Source organism: Bos taurus, chromosome 15 (assembly GCF_002263795.3).
Source record: "Bos taurus isolate L1 Dominette 01449 registration number 42190680 breed Hereford chromosome 15, ARS-UCD2.0, whole genome shotgun sequence".
Taxonomy (NCBI): Eukaryota; Metazoa; Chordata; class Mammalia; order Artiodactyla; family Bovidae; genus Bos; species Bos taurus.
This window is the reverse complement of record NC_037342.1, coordinates 31,671,427-31,692,637: the sequence shown is the minus strand read 5'-3', so window position 1 is coordinate 31,692,637 and position 21,211 is coordinate 31,671,427. Positions and strand designations below refer to the sequence as shown.

The 21,211-nt window shown below is 38.6% G+C and overlaps 1 protein-coding gene across 5 annotated transcripts in view; it reads right to left on the bottom strand.

The window, feature by feature from the left end:
- The window catches only part of TBCEL (tubulin folding cofactor E like), a 66,420-nt gene that overhangs the window by 22,479 nt on the left and 22,730 nt on the right, over window positions 1-21,211 (bottom strand). For all 5 annotated transcript variants that reach the window (XM_059874945.1, XM_005216051.5, XM_024975502.2 and 2 more), the window contains 4 exons: window positions 15,182-15,363; window positions 13,627-13,883; window positions 10,232-10,358; window positions 8,640-8,756 (listed from right to left, as the gene is read on the bottom strand). In XM_059874945.1, the coding sequence (XP_059730928.1) occupies window positions 8,640-8,756; window positions 10,232-10,358; window positions 13,627-13,883; window positions 15,182-15,363 (683 nt within the window). The remainder of the gene's footprint in view (window positions 1-8,639; window positions 8,757-10,231; window positions 10,359-13,626; window positions 13,884-15,181; window positions 15,364-21,211) is intronic.

Below are 21,211 nucleotides of genomic sequence, written 5' to 3'. Positions count from 1 at the left end.
GACCCCCCCAAAAAGATACATGATATGTTGATTTCTAAAAGAAAAGTTACCATGGTTTTTCTTTTTCTGTTTCTCTTTAAAACTAAACACAGGGGAGCTGTGTATTAGTTAAGTAGGAAATAAGTAACTTAAATTAAATCTCTCAGGAAATTAAGAGATAAAGAAAACATGAAACAAAGGAAAAACTGATAAATACATGCAATGTAGAGAGATGTCTGATAAACGGAAAGGCAAGAAATAATAAATAGGTACATTTTAACATGTACCAGATTCATAAATGTGGAGTTTTTTCTCTCTAAATGGTACTTTTATACCCCTAGAGAAATCAGACCTATAAATACCAGAAAACACATAGAATTTCACGAGGTATTTTCTAAAAATGGCTTCAAATTATACAGTGAAATTCAGTCCTAATATGTACCTCTGTAAAGAGAAATAAATGACCACTGATACACATATCCTCCTTTACTCAAGTCTCAGTTATTAACTAGGCCTCTGGGTCTCTCTCAGCCTCTCCTTCTAAAAACAAACCTAAATCTGCCCACATAACTTTCCCACTTGAAGCCTTTCAATGATTTCCACATGGCCCACAAGAAGTCCTAGTCTACTGGAATGGCCGAAAAATTGATGCTTTTGAACTGTGGTGCTGGAAAAGACTCTTGTGAGTCCCTTGGACTGCAAGATCCAACCAGTCCATCCTAAAGGAGACCAGTCCTGGGTGTTCATTGGAAGGACTGATGCTGAGGCTGAAACTCCAATACTTTGGCCACCTCACACAAAGAGTTGACTCATTGGAAAAGACCCTGATGCTGGGAGGGATTGGGGCCAGGAAGAGAAGGGGACGACAGAGGATGAGATGGCTGGATGGCGTCACTGACTCGATGCACATGAGTTTGGGTGAACTCTGGGAGTTGGTGATGGACAGGGAGGCCTGGTATGCTGCGATTAATGAGGTCGCAAAGAGTCGGACACGACTGAGCGACTGAACTGAACTGAACTGAACTGGCATGGCACACCAAGGTCTTGGCCTGCTCTGGTTTCTACCTTCTTCCCCAGTGTTATCTGCCACGACTTCCCATTTAATTGCTTATCATTAAGTCATACTGGAACTAAAGACTTATTTCATACCTCTGTGCCTTAACTTCCCACAAACTCCCTTCTGTCTGGAATATTCTCCCCCTCATCTTCACCAGATTAACTCAGTAATAAGAAATGTAGGTTGCTGCTGCTGCTAAGTCGCTTCAGTCGTGTCCGACTCTGTGCAACCCCATAGACGGCAGCCCACCAGGCTCCCCCGTCCCTGGGATTCTCCAGGTAAGAACACTGGAGTGGGTTGCCATTTCCTTCTCCAATGCATGAAAGTGAAAAGTAAAAATGAAGTCGCTCAGTTGTGCCCGACTCTTAGCGACCCCATGGACTGCAGCCTACCAGGCTCCTCCGTCCATGGGATTTTCCAGGCAAGAGTACTGGAGTGGGTTGCCATTGCCTTCTCCAAAGAAATGTAGGTTCAGATCAGATCAGATCAGTCACTCAGTCATGTCCGACTCTTTGCAACCCCATGAATCGCAGCACGCCAGGCCTCCCTGTCCCTCATCAACTCCCAGAGTTCACTCAGACTCACGTCCATTGAGTCAGTGATGCCAGGTGTTGATAAATACAAATAATGGTAGGTTCAGAGAATGACAGGAGACAGAGGTGTGCTGTTTCAGCTAGCTTGGTCAGGAAGGGAGTCTCTGATGAGGTATCAGAGAGCCCAGCAGTTGCTGTGGCACATTCTGAACAGGGGAAACGATGCAAAGGCCTGAGGCGGAGTGTACTTGGTGTGTTTGATGAACGGCAAGGATTTTTTTCCCCATGTATTTGAGTTCTTATAAACTGGCTGCCATGTGGAGAACTGGGCTTCCCTGGTGGCTCAGATGGTAAATGAGAATGCAATGCAGAAGACCTGGGTTCGAACCCTGAGTTGGGAAGATCCCCTGGAGGAAGGCATGGCAACCCACTCCAGTATTCTTGCCTGGAGAATCCCCGTGGACAAAGGAGCCTGGCGGGCTACAGTTCATGGGGTCGCAAAGAGTTGGACATAAATCTCCAAGAATGGAGAGATGGAGAGACTAAGCACAGCATGTGGAGAATATGGGGCAAGGGTGGATATAGGGAGGCCAATTGTAATAGGAAAGAACAAATCTGACTCCATATTAGATCTATTTTACTTAACCTCTGTCTTCTATTGCTTTGCTTCAAGTTAAGAATGCTGCTTATAGCCTGAAATATAATACAGGTTAGCCCATTCTCATGACTCTGACCTTTAAAACTGCAACATTTTCCATTGGATAAGATATGAGATATAAAAAGCTGCAGGATAGAGAATAGCACTTCTCTCCTTGGAGGTTTACAGGGACATCAGTGACCTGACCTACTCAGACAGCTAATAAAGGATTACCACAGCAAGAAGTTTGCAAAAACAAACCAAATTCCCTCCCCTTTTAATATAAAAGAAGCCTGAATTCTAACTCAAGTAAGATGATTCTTTGGGATGCTAATCCACCATCTTCTCAATCTTCTGGCCTTCAAAATAAAGTCGCTCTTCCTTGTCCTAACAACTTGTCTCTTGATTTATTGGCCTGCTGTGCAGTAAACAGTGCACACTTAAGAGCTGGTAACACAATTGGAAGGCTACTATAATAATACAGGTAAGAGATGAGGAAGGCTTGAACTAAAATGATGCTAAGAAGTATTAAGATTCTATATATTTTTGAAAGCAGAATTGAAAAAAACAAAATGGACTAGTTGTGGGGTATAGGAGAAAGAAATCAGGGATGGTGCCCAACTCTTAATCTTGAGCAAATGGAAGAATGAAGAGATGGAGGAAAACGTGCACAGCATCAGATAAAGCAGGGAAGGCAAGGGGCCAAGGAAAGGTAAAGAAGGGACCAAAAGTTAGATTTTGGACACTTTAGGGTTAAACATCAGATAGAGATGTCAGGTAGATATCTGGAAATATTAGTTTGGAATTTAGGGGCAGATAGATGAAAGCTGAATAAATTTGGCAATTATTTGAAATTAAAAGATGTGGAAAGCCATAGGACTAGATAAAAGTACCTATGGGATGAGTACAGAAGAGAAGAGATGCAAAGATGAAATCCTGAGATAACTGGATTTTTAAAAGTTGGGAACATGAGGCGCCTCCAGCAGAGGAAATATATCTCTAGCTTAGTGCAGATGGCAACCTTCTTAAGAATAGATACTACTATTTTGCCTTATCTGCAGCTTCTGGCTCAATGCCTCTTAGTTCATAGTAGATATTCAGTAAATAAATTAAACTGCCCTTTGAAACCCATCTAGAATCTAGAGTTATTTCCTAGAAGGTCTCCTGGTAAAATATGAGAGTCCAACAACTGAAATATGACCAACACAGTGAGGACATCTTTTCAACCACTGGCAGCACCCACTGAACTGATTCTGAAATAGCACACCACTGCCATACAAGCCATGAAGAGACCAGGCAGAAATGAAGACTCTAAAAGAAAACCTACTGATTGGAAAAGCAAACACTATGATGTTTAAAGACCAAGAATCATGCAACAGAAAATTTTCATCTTCTATTGTTTTACAAAATAAATAAATATGAAACATATGGGCAACTCCTCTGCTTGTGTGTGTGTCTGTCCATAATTACTATAAACAGACACAGTAGAGAGGCTAAGCTTCCAGCTCCACCTACCAGTAGAAGGGGAGCACCTGTAAGGAATTTTAACACTCTTAATAAGTATGTCTCCCTTCAGTCCTCTAAACATTTTATTCTGTTCATCATAAAAAATTGAAGTGGTACAGGTAACTGGAGCTTATATTTTATTCTGAGATAGAAAAAAAGAATATGTAAATTTCTGGATCGGCTTTAAAGTCTTCTGTTGCCAAAATGACTAATCATATGGAAACAGATGTGTGTGAATAATCCGACTGACTCACAAAATAACTTTGCTACCATAAAGGACACTGAATGGATCATAACGGCCTTTTATTCGAGCTCTCAAAAGACATTTTGGCTAACTTTTCTTACTTATGTCTAAGTTGAACAGAGGTATTTGGTGATTAATGACACAAGACAGGAAAATGAGAGGAGAAGAATGGGGAGCCTAAAACTGGGGAAGGATGCTGGGAAAGTCAGAATTTATAGGGAAATCAAGATTTTAAAAATCCATGGTCAAGTGAAAAGGAATGTTTTCTTCAAAATAAACAGATACCTCAATCCCACCAGGAAACTATGTGATTCTGTATGAAACATTGAATTATCCAGGAAGTCAAATTTTTACCTTTTACTATGAACTGTGCTATTCACTATTCATAGGCATTTTGGGGAGAAATTACGCATATAACTTGGGAGACAATTAAAGAGATGGTAAGTATAGTACTAATGCCCTGTTTATAGATCACTCTTAATTCATAATGAATGCATTTAATATAAATTCCTCTCTGTTATTTACCATTTCATCTTGCATCAGCATGAATGCTACTATATTCTTTTAAAAATGGCTAACACAGCTCCTGGCATATTATAGTGGCTCAAAATCAGTCCACCGGGAGACTTATAAGAAAACTACTAGGCAATGTGTACTACTGTGGATATATGTCAACTTCGGCATCAGAATGCCCTTCTGATTTGAGGGAAACTCAAGACAGATGAGAGGCAGAAACCACGTCCCACTACAGAAGCTAAAGAGTAGGTATTCTCTTTCTCCCCTGGAAGCCAGAACCTGGGAAGGTGACATAAACCTGTCTAACTATAGCTGGAACTTTAAATCCTAAGATGTAATGCAAGGACATGAGGTCTGACAGAGATTACTCACAGCAGATAAGGAAGAGTCAAACATTCAAAAGCATGGCTGCAAAATGTCTGAAGGCAGTGAAGTCTAGCAACTTACTGATGACTGTCCAGTGACCACTGTAAGAAGGATACTGTTTGTACAGTGAGATCTACAGAAATCTTGGCTGTGCCTGCCTTCCCCTCAACCCTGCCCAAGCCTAATTCTCTAATCTTATCAATTCTGAGCCCTACACAGTATTCATTATTCTTTTACTAAATTCCTGTTCTACTTAAGTTGGTCAGAGTTGATTTCTGTTCTGTGCCCTATGGGCCTACTACCAGGGAGTAGATTCCCCAGCAATAATACCTCAGGTGATTAAAGGTGATTTGGGATTGGTTTCTGGCCTAGTAGAGGCCAGTGAATATCACAATTTTCATGGGAGGGATTTTGCAAGTCCTTGCCATGGAGTGGTGAAATAACTAATTATCACTTGAGCTCACATGAAATGCTCTAGGAGACCGACAGAGTGCTGCCAAGAAAAAAACACATGACGGGAATGAACAATTCAAGACTATGAGCACCCGCTATTTTAAGGGTACAAAATGGAGAATATTACATAAAGAGAATGTTAATGTCAAATTCCTATAAAGGATCTTTGCTTTCTTACAACAGAGCTGAAGTAGCCATGAAAACAAATATACAAGATTTTATGCTCTAGGTTGCTGAATTATAGGTCATTTTGCATCCATATTGGAACTACGCTATGAAAGTTGAAGCACTGATGGGAGAGACACAGAACATATATTGGAGTGGAAGTATATATAAGGAAGGACTCTGAGGACTTGGGAATATCCTGAATCCCTAAATCTTCACTGGGTCCAACAAGACTGTTCCTCTGTGGCTTGAAAAGGCAGTAAAATCCCCTTGCCTGAGGGAATTACCTTGCAAGTGTAAACTAATTCCCCATTTGCCTCCTCCCTCCACAGACATACTCTACCGTACCACCATCAATCACAGCATTGTCTGTGGGATCATTTACAAAACCATCAAAACATTTACAAGTCTGTAGTCATTTATATGGACAAACATATGGGAAATGAATATAGGGAATATAAAAAATAATTTGTGTTAACCAAGGCGAAAAAAAGCAATTCTAGATCTGGCTGATTTTGTGTAGGTATATTACCAAAGGTTCTGAATTTTAAAAAACCTAGCGGCTAGCTTCAATGGTTTAGAATCATTTAGAGTGGTTCTAAGCTGGCTGACTGGAAATTGGACTCAATGGTGGTGGTCTATGCTAAAACAAGTTGAAATGTCACAAATTCTTTGAGCTAATGTGGAAGGAGGAATTCAGAAATTTCAAGACACAGGGATGAAGGAAATTACTGTCACCCTGTATCACTTCACCCATTCTCCAGCCATGGACCCTACAAAGACCGAGAGATACTGTCTTCCCCAAGGCCTTGCAAAATACATTCATGAGCAGAGCACATACATCCTTGGAAAACATTTCATAGGCCAGGGATGCTGGTGGGAGACACTGAAATCTGGTTGCCCATTTCAATATTTCAACATCAGGAAGAAGGAAGAGACCAGGCGGTAGCATCAAGCTACTACTAGTAACTGTAACTAATTACTACTAGTGAGAAAAGAGGCATAATTATAAAAAAGGCAACAAGGCCAGAGTGGTAACTAAAATAGCTTGACTGCATAAATCTTTGGTAGTAGGTAATTGATCACAGTCTACGTAGGATTGGAATAGGTTATCTCATTACAAGGAAAAAGAAATGTGTTTTCATTTGTATAAGAAATTTATTAGGGTAGGTAAGAAAAGAAATATTTAATACATAACTTCAAAGAAAAGGTATATATCTAGATGTTAATCAAAGTAATCTCTGTGTCAGACTATAGTAAATGTTCTTTCCGCTGAATTGCTCCTACATGGGAAGAAGTCCCAAGATTAGGGGAAGCAAGATTATCACTGCTCACTGCAGAAGCCAAAAAAGAACAGATAAGCCCGCTCCTTATCTCTGGGGAGACAGAGTGTGGGTACATGCCTTAAACCAGCCAATCAGCCGGTCAGATGCAAGGTCTGAACTGAGGGAATGAAGCAAAGGTCAGTAACAAATGATTTTCAGTGCTAATGGGGAAATCAAAAGTGCATGACACTGCTGCAGGTGTTCAGTGGTAAAGTCCAGCGCAGTGTGCCAACAGAAATCTATAAAGAGGACTGTAAGAGGAAAGCTTGGCTATCCTTGCTTTCCTTCCTGTCTAAACCGGGTTCTCTAGACCATCTAGCAATTCTTTTAGTTTCTCAATATCCTTCCAATAAAGTCCTCCCCTTGATAAAGATGATTTCTATGACATGCATTCAAGATACTGATTACTACAGAGGCATAAAAGCACTTTAGGAAAATTACGCCATCAGGGACAGAAACAATTTACTGCCATATATATACTACTTCCTGTAGCAGACGAAGTTTAGTAACCTGTCATGACAGACTTATGCTTAAAGCCAGAATATTTACTTCTTCTAATAATACATTAGATTGAATCAAATGAAACTATAGATATCAGACTATAGTTTTATTAACCTAAAATTTTTTTTTACATGGTTTAACTTAATATTTCTGGGTTGTGCTAAAGGCATAGCTGTATTTCTTCCTAACTAGCTGTTCTTAGCTAATTTTAAAAGTTTACCTTCAAAATCCTTACTTAATTGTCTAACATTTTAAACATTTAAGCATTAAAATTCTACTGCTAATAGCACAAATCTCTTTCACAGCCCTGGTTCAGCCTTACAGTATGGAAACTCTCTTAAAGTCTGTAAATAACAGAGAACTCTGGGGAAAAAAATGTTCAGTAGGAATGAATTAGGACTTCCTTGTAACTCAAATGGTAAAGAATCTGCCTGCAATGCAGGAGACCTGGGTTCGATCTCTGGGTCGAGATGATTCTCTGGAGAAGGGAATGGCAACCTACTCCAGATTTCTTGCCTGAAGAATCCCATGAACAGAGAAGCCTGGCAAGCTACAGTCCAGGCCGTCACAGAGAGTTGGACACGACTGAGTGTTATGTGCCAGATGCCAGGAATGAATTAGAATCACTGAAATTTGTAAACAGAATGTGGTTTGACTCACGTTCAACCTTAAGTTGCATCTTGTTGTCTGAAACGCCTCCTGTTGAATGCTATTCTTAAACTCTAAGAAAAGAATAACTTTTGGGGTAACTGATTCTAGTTTCCAATACCCAGAAATCTGTTTAGGGAGTTTTTTCCCCTTTATGTTTACCTATATAATATCTGCTACATTTTCTTTACATTTATAGAATATTAGTTTCTCACCGAACAACTTCATATTAACCCTTCATATGCAGGCCTCAGCATTTCTCTTCCGACTCAACATCCTCATTTCTTTAATATTTCCTATTTAAGGACTCTATTTTCTAGTCCCTTTCTCATAATCACTAAACCTCATGTACATTTGCCAAGCCTTCCAAACTGCAGAACATAGTAGAGCTTAAAAGCAGATGCAATGTGAAAAAAAAGACCAGTTTTGGGGGTGGGTGAAAATGTGCTCCTGGAAGAAAGGAACAAAAAGGAATCGATGATATGGAAGATGGAGTGGGAACTGCTGGAAGCAGTCAAATACTTACCCAAACATTCTTAATACAAGTGCAAGGCTAGAAAAAATCCACTATGGAGAATAACATAAAACAGGTTTGCTTTTTCTTCTAAGAGGGTCCAATAACAAGTCAGTAGATTTTGCTTTAAAGCAATAGTTCTTAAGTTGCCTCAATACTTGCTAAAGTGTTGCTAAGCTGATGAGGGGTTTTTACCTGAATGGCACTTCTTCCTGTGGGACATCCACATAGTAACGGATAAAAAATCTCTCGGAGTCTTCTCGCTCACCATCAGTAACAACACTGCCATTAAGTTTGGAGACGGATGGCAATCTATAAATGAAAAGCAAAAGATACAATAGAATGATTGGCTTGAGGCCCAGTCTTATTCTCTTGAAAGGATGCATTTGATGCGGCTCCGCTTGTGCACAGCTACTTACATGAACTAACGTGATAGAAAACAAACAGACCAAAAATTTCTCTAAAGTTGCGTTTTTGGAAGTAACACTGACCTTTTATAACCATACCTCACCTTTCAAAATAAGATTCTATACAGTACTGTCCAAACTTAAATATGATGCAACCCACACATGTAATTTAAATTCTCTAGTATCCACATTTTAAAAAGTAAAAAGTAAACAAATGAGCTTAATTTTAATACTACATTATATTTAATCTAATTTAATACTACATATTAGGCTATATTTCAACCTATAATCGACACTAAGTAACTAAGGTACTTCACGTTCTTTTTGTTCATATAAAGTGTTTGAAATCTAGTATGTGTTTTTTCATTTATAGTACATTTCAATTCAGACTAGCCATAATTTCAAGTGTTCCAAAGTCACACATGGCTTGATGGGGCCATACTGAACAGCACAGGTCTACAGAGCAGTCAGTACAATTTGCTCACATAGTTCAGGAATTCATTTATTGTATTTACAAAAGAATTGTGTAAAGAAAACAAAGCATAAGGTATGCAAGACTTCCTCTTCTTAGAAGAAAAATAGGCTGAAATTTATTTCCTCAGTAGGATACTAACGTGTACGTCAACAACTGGCAAGCAGTAAAGACCTGCTAGACATGAGCTGGTCAGAAAGACCAAAGCAGTTTACAGAATCACTCTTCTTTAGGGACTCTTCAAGATTACTGTTCCCCTATTAAACTACTATGTATACACACGAGAGAACAGAGCAAAGCTCCACAGCCCTTTACATCTTAGCCAAACCTCAATGCTGTTAAAGACACATACATACAAAAATAAACCCTCACGGGACATATCAGGAGTCTGAGGGAGGCAGAGGCTGAGACATGAAAGGCAGGACAGCTGGAGGAAGAAGGTAACAAGGTGGTGGTCAAGTTTAGGTCAATCTAAATGGAAGAAAAAACCACAGATACTGCTCTCTTGAGTTTTACACTAATGAAACAGCCCAATTTCCAGGGATTTACACTGTAAATGACTTCTATGTTAACAGAGAAAACAAGGAATCAATTCCCAAATGTACTTACTTTTTCCTCATGACCCAAAACAAGATTTCAAATATTGTAAATATCAAAAAGTATAAAACTGGAATAGACTTGTGAGGAAATTTTCAGTGGTCTTGGCAGATGAATTATATTTCACATTTTTCGTATCATATTACGTTCCTTTTCTTCTAGAATTTGGAGGTGCAGAAGCTTTAAGCACAGTCTGTTCTAGAGATGGATAAACACACAGTGTACTTCCTCCCACCTTCCAATAGTGCATATTCCCTTAATGAAACAACAAAGCACTGAGGAAAGAAAGCAAAATAATCAGGACAACAGACCTGGCTATTACCAACTTCCTTCGCTCCTCAGTAGTGTATGGCTGCAGAAGAGGAATTCCTAACAACCTCACTTCTTCAAGTTTAGGGAATGAGTTTAGTTTGTCAATGTCTTCCCAGGACTGCAAACCTAATTTGAGAAATATATTGTTTAAGTAAATCCAGAAAAGCATACAAATGAGAAGATAAACATCACTAAACAAATTATTTCCATTAATAAGTTCTGAAATGCTAAAATGATCACAAAAGCTAGTTCTAGATCCTGAAATTTTTTTTTATTCAAGGAAAGACTAGAAAGCATCAATTCTTCAGTGCTCAGCCTTCTTCACAGTCCAACTCGCACATCCACACACGACCACAAGAAAAACCATAGCCTTGACTAGATGAACCTTTGTTGGCAAAGTAATGTCTCTGCTTTTTATATGCTATCTAGGTTGGTCATAACTTTCCTTCCAAGGAGTAAGCGTCTTTTAATTTCATGGCTGCAGTCACCATCTGCCGTGATTTTGGAGCCCAGAAAAATAAAGTCTGACACTGTTTCCAATAAAACACCATAAAACTCCCCTGCAGCCTCTCCTTTCTCCGTGACCCCAGTGTTCAAGGATCCCCTTTACTCTCCAACATTCACTCATCTACTGATTCTCTACCCAAAAGGCTGGTAAAGGCGACCACCAGTGGTTTAATAAGCAGTATGGATGTCATGATTACAAAATTTTAAAAGTGATGTGATCAACTCTTTCATCAAATACAGACTCACAGAATCTAAGAGTGGATACTGCTAGACTAAATTTTTACTTAACAAGTACTAAAATGGGCAAGGTCCACAGAACCAGAAACTAAACATTATCTTTTGACTATCTCCATCTTGGGGATAGGGAAAACACATTCAAAATTTAAAACAAACAAATTGAGATACAAAAAACTTGAACCCCTTGGGCAGGAAAATAGGCAACAAATTAAGACTGGTCAGTCTTAAAAGGAAACTCTTCCTATGGCTGTGAACAAATGTAGCATCCAAGTCTTTACTTGGCACTGGCAGGAAAAATACTCCTGCTCAGTTTTACAACACGTTAATTAAATCCATTGCAGAGAACAACGTAGTCCCTTTCTTCCCTTCCTATTTCTATCAGCCTTCAGCAAGGTAAAGGCAGAGGAGCAATAAACTGGTGCATAACCAACCCAGGTCACTGCTGTCCTCTTCAGAACAGCATTCTATCTAGGAGGAAGAATGGAGTTAGCTCAAGCAGTGTCAGTTGTGAAATAAACAGTTTCCTTATGCAAATCACTTGTTTTTTAAAAAATTTTAATTGGAGGACAATTGCTTTATAATCACTTGTTTTTTTTTTTTACTTTTTTTTTAAATTTTATTTTATTTTTAAACTTTACATAATCACTTGTTTTTAAGACTTAATTCCCACCCTTAAAATCTCCATGGTGAAATAAACTGTGTGGTTTTTCAGTTACAGGTCAGAATTATTTTTCCTTATGTAGTTGGTTTCTTAAAAAAAAAAAAAAAGGCAGAAAGACAATGCCAAGAGAATGGGAAGAAAATCCACAGACTAGGAGAATATATTTGCTAAAGGCACATGGATAAAGGATTGTTATGCAAAATCTACAAAGAACTCCTAAAACTCAACAATAGGAAAAGTAACAATCTGATTAAAAAATGGGCAGAAAACCTGAACAGACATCTCAGCAAAGAAATACAGACAGCAAGTAAGCATACGAGATGTTCTATACCATATGCCATCAGGAAAATGCAAATTAAAACAATGAGATACCACTATAAACCTGTTAGAATGGCCAGAAGCCAAAACACTCACAGAACCAAATGTTGACAAAAGATGTGGAGCAACAAGAACTCTCATTCATTACTGGTGCAATGCAAATGGTATAGCCACTTTAGAAGAGAGTTTAGTAACTTCTTACAAAACTACACATACTCTTACTATATGATCTAGCGACTGTGCTGTTATTCACCCAAATTAATTGAAAACATGTCCACACAAAAACCTACACATGGAGGTTTGCAGTTTTATTAATTAAGCCAAAATGTGGAAGAAACCAAGATATTCTTCAGTTTGTGAGCAGATAAATAAACTGTGGTACATCCAGATAATGGAGTATTATTTACCACTAAAAATGAAATGAGCTATCATGAAAAGACATGAGGGAATTTAAACTAAGAGAAAGAAGTGAATTACTCAGTTAAAGAAGCCAATCTGAAAAGGCTACACACTGTATGATTCCAACCATGTGACATTCTGGAAGAGGCAAAAGTATGGAGGCAGCAAAAACATCAGTGGTTGCCAGGGATTAGGGAGGCAGAAGGGATGAACAGGCAGAGAACAGAGGCTAGTTAGGGCAGTAAACTAAGGTGTGCAATACTACAATGGTAGATGTGTGTCACTATACATTTGTCCAAACCCACACAATGAACAACACCAAGAGTGCAAACTCTGGACTTTGGATGATGTCAATGTAGGTAAACTGAATGTTATCACTTTGGTGCTGGGAGGTTGATAGAAGGGGAGGTTTTGCATGAGTAGGGGCAGGGAGTATATGGGAACTCTATGTACTCTCTGCTCAGTTTTGCTGTGAATATTAAGATTCCAAATAATAAAATTTACTCATTTTTAAAATTAGGCTAAAATATTCATTCCTGTTATATGCAGAATCAAATAGCAACAAATTGATAATCAATTATATGTAAATACTAGAAAAGATAAGTGAGAATTTGAAAGGACTGGGAATTCCTTAACCTAAATCCAGACAAAACCATCTTGTTTGTAACTTTTTGTACTTTTTTACCCTTCCTTTTCGGAGAAGGCGATGGCACCCCACTCCAGTACTCTTGCCTGGAAAATCCCACGGACGTAAGAGCCTGGTGGGCTGAAGTCCATGGGGTCGCTAGAGTTGGACACAACTGAGCGACTTCACTTTCACTTTCATGCATTGGAGAAGGAAATGGCAACCCACTCCAGTGTTCTTGCCTGGAGAATCCCAGGGACGGGGAGCCTGGTGGGCTGCCGTCTATGGGGTCGCACAGAGTCGGACACGACTGAAGCGACTTAGCAGCAGCAGCAGCAGCAGCCTTCTTTTTACTACCCAATTCATCAATTTCACTTCTTTCATAGCATGGCCCCTTTAATATATAAAATATTAATAACTAATATAATACTCTGCCAAGTGAATATTTGATAAATATTGATATTTACCAGAGCATTTATAAAAATGAATGCCTTAAATTTAACTTATCAATAGGCATCTACATGTCACTCTGTAAAATCATCCTGTAAGAAGGCAGAGCTATGATGGAAAGAAATACACTTTCACTGTATTTCATGCATAAATGCAGATCAATTTGCATGTAGAATAAGAACAAGCATGTCCCTCACCTGACTTGTGGAGGCTGATGGATCGCAGATTAGGAAACAACCTGGCCAATGAATCATCAGGCTCCTCGATAGCGTTCAAATGGTTGTTGGCCAGGACAAGGGTATCCAGTGAGGGAAACATAACTCCTAACTTGCGTATTTCAGTCCAGTCTTGGAGGTTATTGTCTGTTATATGTAGTAGCTTAAGAGAATGACAGCAAATAGAAGGACAAGACACTGTTTCATAGTCATTAAGGCACAGGAAGAGTTCTTCCAAACTGCAGAGAAAAAAGGAAATATTTCATTGTTTAAAGCAGTTAAGTTTCTACTTTGCACCTATTTTTAGTCACTCAGTAAATAAGCTTCTACTACGTATGAGACTCTGCTACGTATAGCAGAACAAATAGAAAGATGTCTTTCTGAAGTTTAAAATACAGTTGGGAAGATGACTAAAGTACATAAAAGAGCAGAGAATGATACAACCCAGTACTAAAGTAATTGTATGCTTAAATAAATAAATGCTCAATGAAGCAGCACTGTAAGTGCAATGCCACTTCATATAGGAATGGAATTCAAATTGTAGTTGGAACAGCCAGGAAAGGATGCATGGCCTTGAAGAAGGGGCAGAGTTGGGTAAATTGAGAGGAGATAAAAGAAAATTCTAGAAACAACATGAACAGTGTTTAGAAATAGAAATAATAGTTATCATTTATTGAATTCCTACCCTGTGTCAGGTCCTGTGCAGGTGCTTTATATACCATACTTCCACTTCTGAAATTTTAATTATGCCCACTTTATAGACAAGAGATTAATAAGCTTATCAAAGGTCATATGTTTAGGAAGTGGAACTGTGATTTAAAGCTCATTCCATGCTATGCTAAATGTTGCATGCAGTGAGAAAATCAATCTCATTAGAGGGAGAGTGAGAAACTAAGATGGAATAAGTGAGTTGAGACCAGACTCTGAAAGGCTTTAATAATTTCCGTATTTAGACAATCAAGGAGACTACAGCTTCATATATTTCTTTAAACTATTTCCTTTGAATATTTATGTGCATATACAAAGATAGATATAAACAAAACATAACAAAACATTTCTAAACTGACAAACAGAAGTATAATTTCCTGCTTAAATTATTGAAAAGAATATGAGGTCCATTTTCCCATCATGCCAGCTAGGCACTTACTTAATCATCTGAGCATTAATATATTTTAGAGACACTATGATTCTTTCCTCCCAAAGAAAAGGGCTAAGGCAAAATTCTGGAATCAGGTAATCAGAAGATTAAAATGGAGAAAGGCTGGGTTGATCTTAAAATGATAAGTGCTTCTCAGGGATATTTTCTAGCCAAAGGATGATATATCTTATGTCTTGGTGCTACTCCACACTTACAAGTATTCCAGGGAAAATGCTACTAGATTACCCTCACACCCTCATTTAATTACTTCATTTTTCTAACCTCATTCTCCATTCAATCTGCAGTTCTAGTATTTCTGAGGTGGGAGGCCAGCAGTAATTCTAGGTACTAACACAGACGGCAACATAGCTCCCTCTCCATCATGCCGTTTGGGCTTACTCTGGTAACTCCTGCAGTATCGTGTGGACTGTCTCCCAAGAAGCTTTGCTGTTGTTGAGGACAAGTTTTCGAACCCCAGAGAAGGACCCAGCACATGTTCTTTCTAAAACTGATAAATTCAGAGGGTTGGAACTCAGGTTTAGAAACTCCAACTGGGGAACATTTGACACAATTTTACTGACCTACGGAGAAAAAAAAGAAAAGCATATTAGGCAGTAATCAGAGATTTTAAACAGCAATCATAGTCAAGAAAACCTAAGTGAGTGGGTCTCCAGGCAAAATGCCACTTACACTATGAAGTCCTATTTAGAGATGGTATGCACAGAGAGGCATAAATAATTTCAACAAATCATGGCAAATGATTTAATTCCTTTCTATAGCATCACTGAAAATTAATGGTATAAAAGAAAAATTTTCTATGTTGCCTCTGGCAAAGTTTTTGATTCTGCTCTGTATAATATTCTCTTTGATATCACTATATGATATTTTGGAGAAAAGATCATTTGGATGACATTTTCTAAAGAGCTGAGATTGGGTCATGTACAAGTAATTCTCTTTGAATATCTCTTCCTTCCATTCTCAGTACAATATTAAGGCTAATTAAAGGTTTATTGAAGACCACATGGTAACAATTCAGGTATTCAAAATTAATTACATAATCATTTAGAAAACACTTTCAGCTTGGTCCAAAGATGCACCAAACTTTAAAATATATTTACTTAAAAATAAAGAGCATCTGTGACTATATTACAAAAGAGAAAACATGATCATCAACAAAAGAGAAAACATGATCAAAACATGATCATGATCATCAAACATGATTTAGCGAGCAACTTGGTACACAAGAAAGAAAAAAAAAAAGGAAATGAGCTTCATTGATTACTGACCTTAACTATTCCCTATGCACTGTACTAGGTTTTTAGGGCTTCCTGGGTAGCTCAGGTGATAGAGAATCCACTGCAGTGCAGGAGATCCTGGGTTCGATTCCTGGGTTGGGAAGTTCCCCTGGAGAAGGGCTGGCTACCCACTCCAGTATTCTTGCCTGGAGAATCCCCATGGACAGAGGAGCCTGGCAGGCTACAGTCCATGGGGTTGCAAAGAGTCGGACACGACTGAGTGACTAAGCACAGCACACTAGGCTTTGGTTTAAAATGCAAGAGATTCATACCAGTTGGCATATATTCTCCTGTATGATCTCTTTTGTGATCAAACGGTACCAAGCATTTGGGTGATATATGCCTAAGATTTGGAGTTTAGTGAGTGGCCACAACACAGCTGAATAGTCCACACATGGACCGATCCTTTGCTGCATTCTACCACCTGGATACCAATGATACAAAGGCTTTTCACACAGAAGATGATGACTAGCTATGCTTTAAGGACCACAAAAAAAAAAAAAAGATGAAAAGGAACTGGCTCCAACTATAGCATGAAGGATAAGTTCTAATTTTAGTACTGCTGCTGCTACGGCTGCTAAGTCGCTTCAGTCGTGTCCGACTCTGCGACTCCATGGACTGCAGCCTACCAGGCTTCTCCGTCCATGGGATTCTCCAGGCAAGAACACTGGAGTGGGTTGCCATTTCCTTCGCCAATACATGAAAGTGGAAAGTGAAAGTGAAGTCGCTCAGTCGTGTCTGACTCTTAGTGACCCCATGGACTGAAGCCTACCAGGCTCCTCCATCCATGGGATTTTCCGGGCAACAGTACTGGAGTGGGGTGCCATTGCCTTCTCCCAATTTTAGTACAACCCCAGTTAAATAAACAAAGCATACACCCTTTGCTAACCACCACCCTTCATATTTTATTTTTATAATAAAGAAAACTTCCCCAAAATGGATACTCTCAAGAGTTTTTGAAGCAATTTCTGAAAGAATTTCCAAGGCTAGCAGATACCTGACGTGATCCTCTTCATGGTTTGCATCTGCACTACTATCTAATGAGAATAAAGATTTAAAGTAATGACTCATCATACATCACCCACTGGCTATCTATTTTACATATGGTAATGTATACTTTTCAGTGCTATTCTCTCAAATCATCCCACTCTTTCCTTCTCCCACCGTGTCCAAAAGTCTGTTCTTTATGTCTGTGTCTCCTTTGCTCTGTGAAAACCAGGAGGGATGGGGTGGACGTGGGAGGAGGGCTCAGAAGGGAGGGGACACGTGTATGCCTATGGCCAATTCATGTTGTTATATGGCAAAGGCCATTACAGTACTGTAAAGTAATATCCTCCAAATAATTAATTAAAAAATAATTACTCAGCCCTAGAATATCCTAAAAAATGTAACACTGGACTACAACTGAATAATCCAAATATTATTTGGAAAATAGTACATGTTAGAAATAAATATCTTCTTTAAAAGATTAAAATTTAAAAGGATTTTGGGTCACCTTAGATTAACAATATTCTGGAAAATATTATAGTCATTACACAGGTAGGTTTATTCATGGCAGAAAAATGTCTTAATAGTAAAGGCTAATATTCAATGAGTATCTCAGGCTTCTCTTTTTTAAATTCTAAAACTAGAAAACAAGACCCATCGATCTGAAATGAGTTCAGGATACTCATATGCAGAACATGGAGATGAACTCAGACCACCTCTTCGGTCTCCACAGCTCTATGACTTAACAGGGGACCCTCTACTTTTGAAAAGGAAGAAACTAAGGTTTTAAGAAAAATGGGAAAGGATTGTGAGATAACAATCTGTAATTTATACCTAAGCTATTCTCTACTTCACCCGAGTGGGGGCTTCCTCCCTCCTCTAAACTGCTTAGTTCAATTTCCTTTATAAAATGGTTTTGATAAGGAGAGGAGGATAAAAGAGATACTTTGGGAAAGGTCAGACAAAAATCTACTTAGCCAAATATTCAAATCAAAAGCTAAAAAATGCATCTCTTTTTTTTATACATACAGATGCCCAGTTTTAGAAGGGCTGGAGACAAATCTTTGCCTCTCCCCCAAGTATTACACTTCTCACTCCTATTTATATTAGCCTCTGAATAGATAGCAGCCAGTTGTTTAAAGTATAAAAGAAGCTACTTATAACATTAAGGACCATTCAAAAACACTGAAAGGACAAACTAGATTATTCTGTTCCATACTGCTATATCAAATACTGGCTGAAATAAACTTAGTTAATGGCCAGGGACAGATGATCTTTCTGGTAATCAAATACATGTGTTGCAATGGGTTGGAATGTAATATCTTAAAACTGTGACCTATGAGGCCTTCTGTAGCTTGGCAGAGAGTTTAATCAATTCTAAAAAAGGTCAATATTCTTCCACTGTCAGTATTTCTCCCCTATCTCTGTGTTCTGATATATATTCTAGAAGACTGGGATGAGCTACAGTTAAGGGGAAGGACAAAATATAAAGGAAAGATGAAAACAAAAATAAATTGGAAAATGGAAACCTGAAGGGTAGCAGCAAACATTCATTTGAAAACTGCCTGAAATCAGACTATAGAGCACTTACAGGAATATACAAACTGAGCACCAATACAGTGCAAATAAACGTGTGGCTGTGAGTGTCGTCTCAGCTGTGAGCTCAGTCCTGTCAACTCTTTGAGGCTCCATGGACTGTAGCCCACCAGGCTCCTCTCTCCGTGGAATTTTCCAGGCAAGAATACTGGAGTGGGGTGCGCTTTCCTACTCCAGGGATCTTCCCAACTCAGGGATCGAACCCACGTCTCCTGCATCGGCAGGTGGATTCTTTATCACCAGCACCGCCTGGAAAGCCCAAACATGTGACCCTCTGGCTCTATTAGTCAATGTGGGTTGGAAAAATGTTCAGTGTAGATCTTTGTCTAAGCAGAGAAAAGGCTGAATTACCTAGTATAAATTTTGTGTTCTGATCCGTGTTGACACAAATCATCTTTCTGAGGTAGCAGTTATATCTCTAGTAAACTGTTCCCACTAGTTAGCAAAAGCTTATGTATGTGGTCAAAGCACAAAGTACAACAACTCTGTGAAATTTTTACTGCCAAAGGAATAAATTTAGGGGAATCAGCTTGTGAACATAGGAGCTAAAATGATTCAGGGTAAGAGTTGGTCTGACTTGTCATCCACGCAGGTCAAAAGTCTCACCAGAGATTCAGCAGGAGGACTGCTGTGGGAATCCTGGAGAAGGAGGATTAACAAGGTAGTTCTTTTTGCATCTGTACAATGTGGACAGAGCATGCATGTCAATTAAGCATCTCAAAGGACCCAGAAGGCACACACTGTAACTTGTTGAACAGTGACTGTAAGAGTTGTTTGTATAAGTGAACCAATCAATAAATACATGGATAAGTAGAGACTGTTTCTTGGAAACAGCCAGGTAAATCTGTATATATTAACACATGATTTAGAAATCAAGTGGCGTACATCTCAACGAATTTTGGCAAACATCTTAATGAAAGTAGGAAATATAATGGGGAGCACAGATAACAGATTAAATAAGACTATGAAATGGATGAATATAAGAAAAGCTAAAGAAAAGTAAGTTATAGATAGATTTTTCTTTAACAAGAAAGCGGTCTTAGAATTTGTATCACATTTAATATCTACCAGGTGTCTTGATAATTAATTTTATCAGTAGCCTTGTCTTACAGATGATAAAGGAATAAGTGAATTTCTTAAGATTACAGGAAAAGTTAGAGCAACTGGGCCTGATCAAACCTCAAGATACATTTATTCTTTAATGAACTCAGCAAACATATGAATGCCTAGAATGCTGCTGTTTGCTGTTTAGTCACTAAGTCACGTGCTATACTTTGTGACCCCATGAACTGTAGCCTGCCAGGCTCGTCTTGTCCGTGGGATTTACCAGGCAAGAATACTGGAGTGTGTTGCTATTTTCTTTTCCAGCCTAGACTGCTACTGCTGATGATAAAAAAGAAAGCCCTGAAAAAGCTCATGGTCCAGCAGAAAACTGCCAAGTAAGCCAGTGACTGCACTACACTGTGATGAATTCTGTCACAGCAGCGTGATATAGGTGTGTGGATGATCTAATTCTGCCTGAGTGAGAGTCAGGGCAAGTTTCAGAGAGGAACAACAACTTGGGCCAAATCTTGAAAGATACACAGAAAGCAGCTGGGTAGACAGAGGAGAAAGAGAACAGTAGATTCAGAATGAATAAAAGCAGGGAAGTTTTCCTTGTCAGGATTTATCATGAACTGCAGAAAAGCACATGGCTAAAGATGGAGAAAAGACTCTGGAAATAGCAAGGGGTCACATGATGGAGGGTCACACTTAGAGAGTTCAAACCATTGTTTGTAGGCAGTGAAAATCAGTGAAGGGACTTGAAGCTTCAAAACCACGTTTCATTATTTAAAGGAGTCTGGTACCACTGCAGAAGGTAGCTTAGAGGAAGCAGAGTAAAACCTGAGGCAGAAAACCCATTAAGATACTTTTCCAGTAGTCCAAACAAGAAATAAGAACCTAAATTAAGGTAAAAAATCAAGCAGGAAGAACTATTTTTCTCTTAAAGATACCTTATATCAGGTCATGTTATAATCAGGTAGTAATGTTATATATAATAACAAGAGAGAATGTCATAATACTATTATTTGTGCAACTCAGAGTTACTCTGAGGTCAAAGGCATCAGTTACGTCAAATCACCAATAGGACTCAATAAAACAAGGAAAAGTTCTAAAATATTTAGAATAAATTTCAGTATCAAGAAAAAATATTTTTATAACCTTAGTTTTGAGCTCCAGCAATTTTTAATGTCAATTTATGGTAATAAATAGTGAAGTAGTAGCAAAGAACGAACACAGGATATGTAAACTATTGAAACAATAGGTAATTTAATGCACTGTTAGCAGTCTAAACCTCTGTGGTCTTATTAACCTCTTGATGCCTAGAATAAAGTTTCTCAGTGTTTTTCACATTAATGAAAAACAAGCAATAACAAAGTTAACTGGAAAATCACTATAGAAACAGTTGAAGCAATCAGTTATTTCTCTTGAGACATACAGAGAAGAATCCCAAGTGAGAAGCAGAATTCAGCAGCATACATAGCAACACAGAATAATATAGTGAGTCATT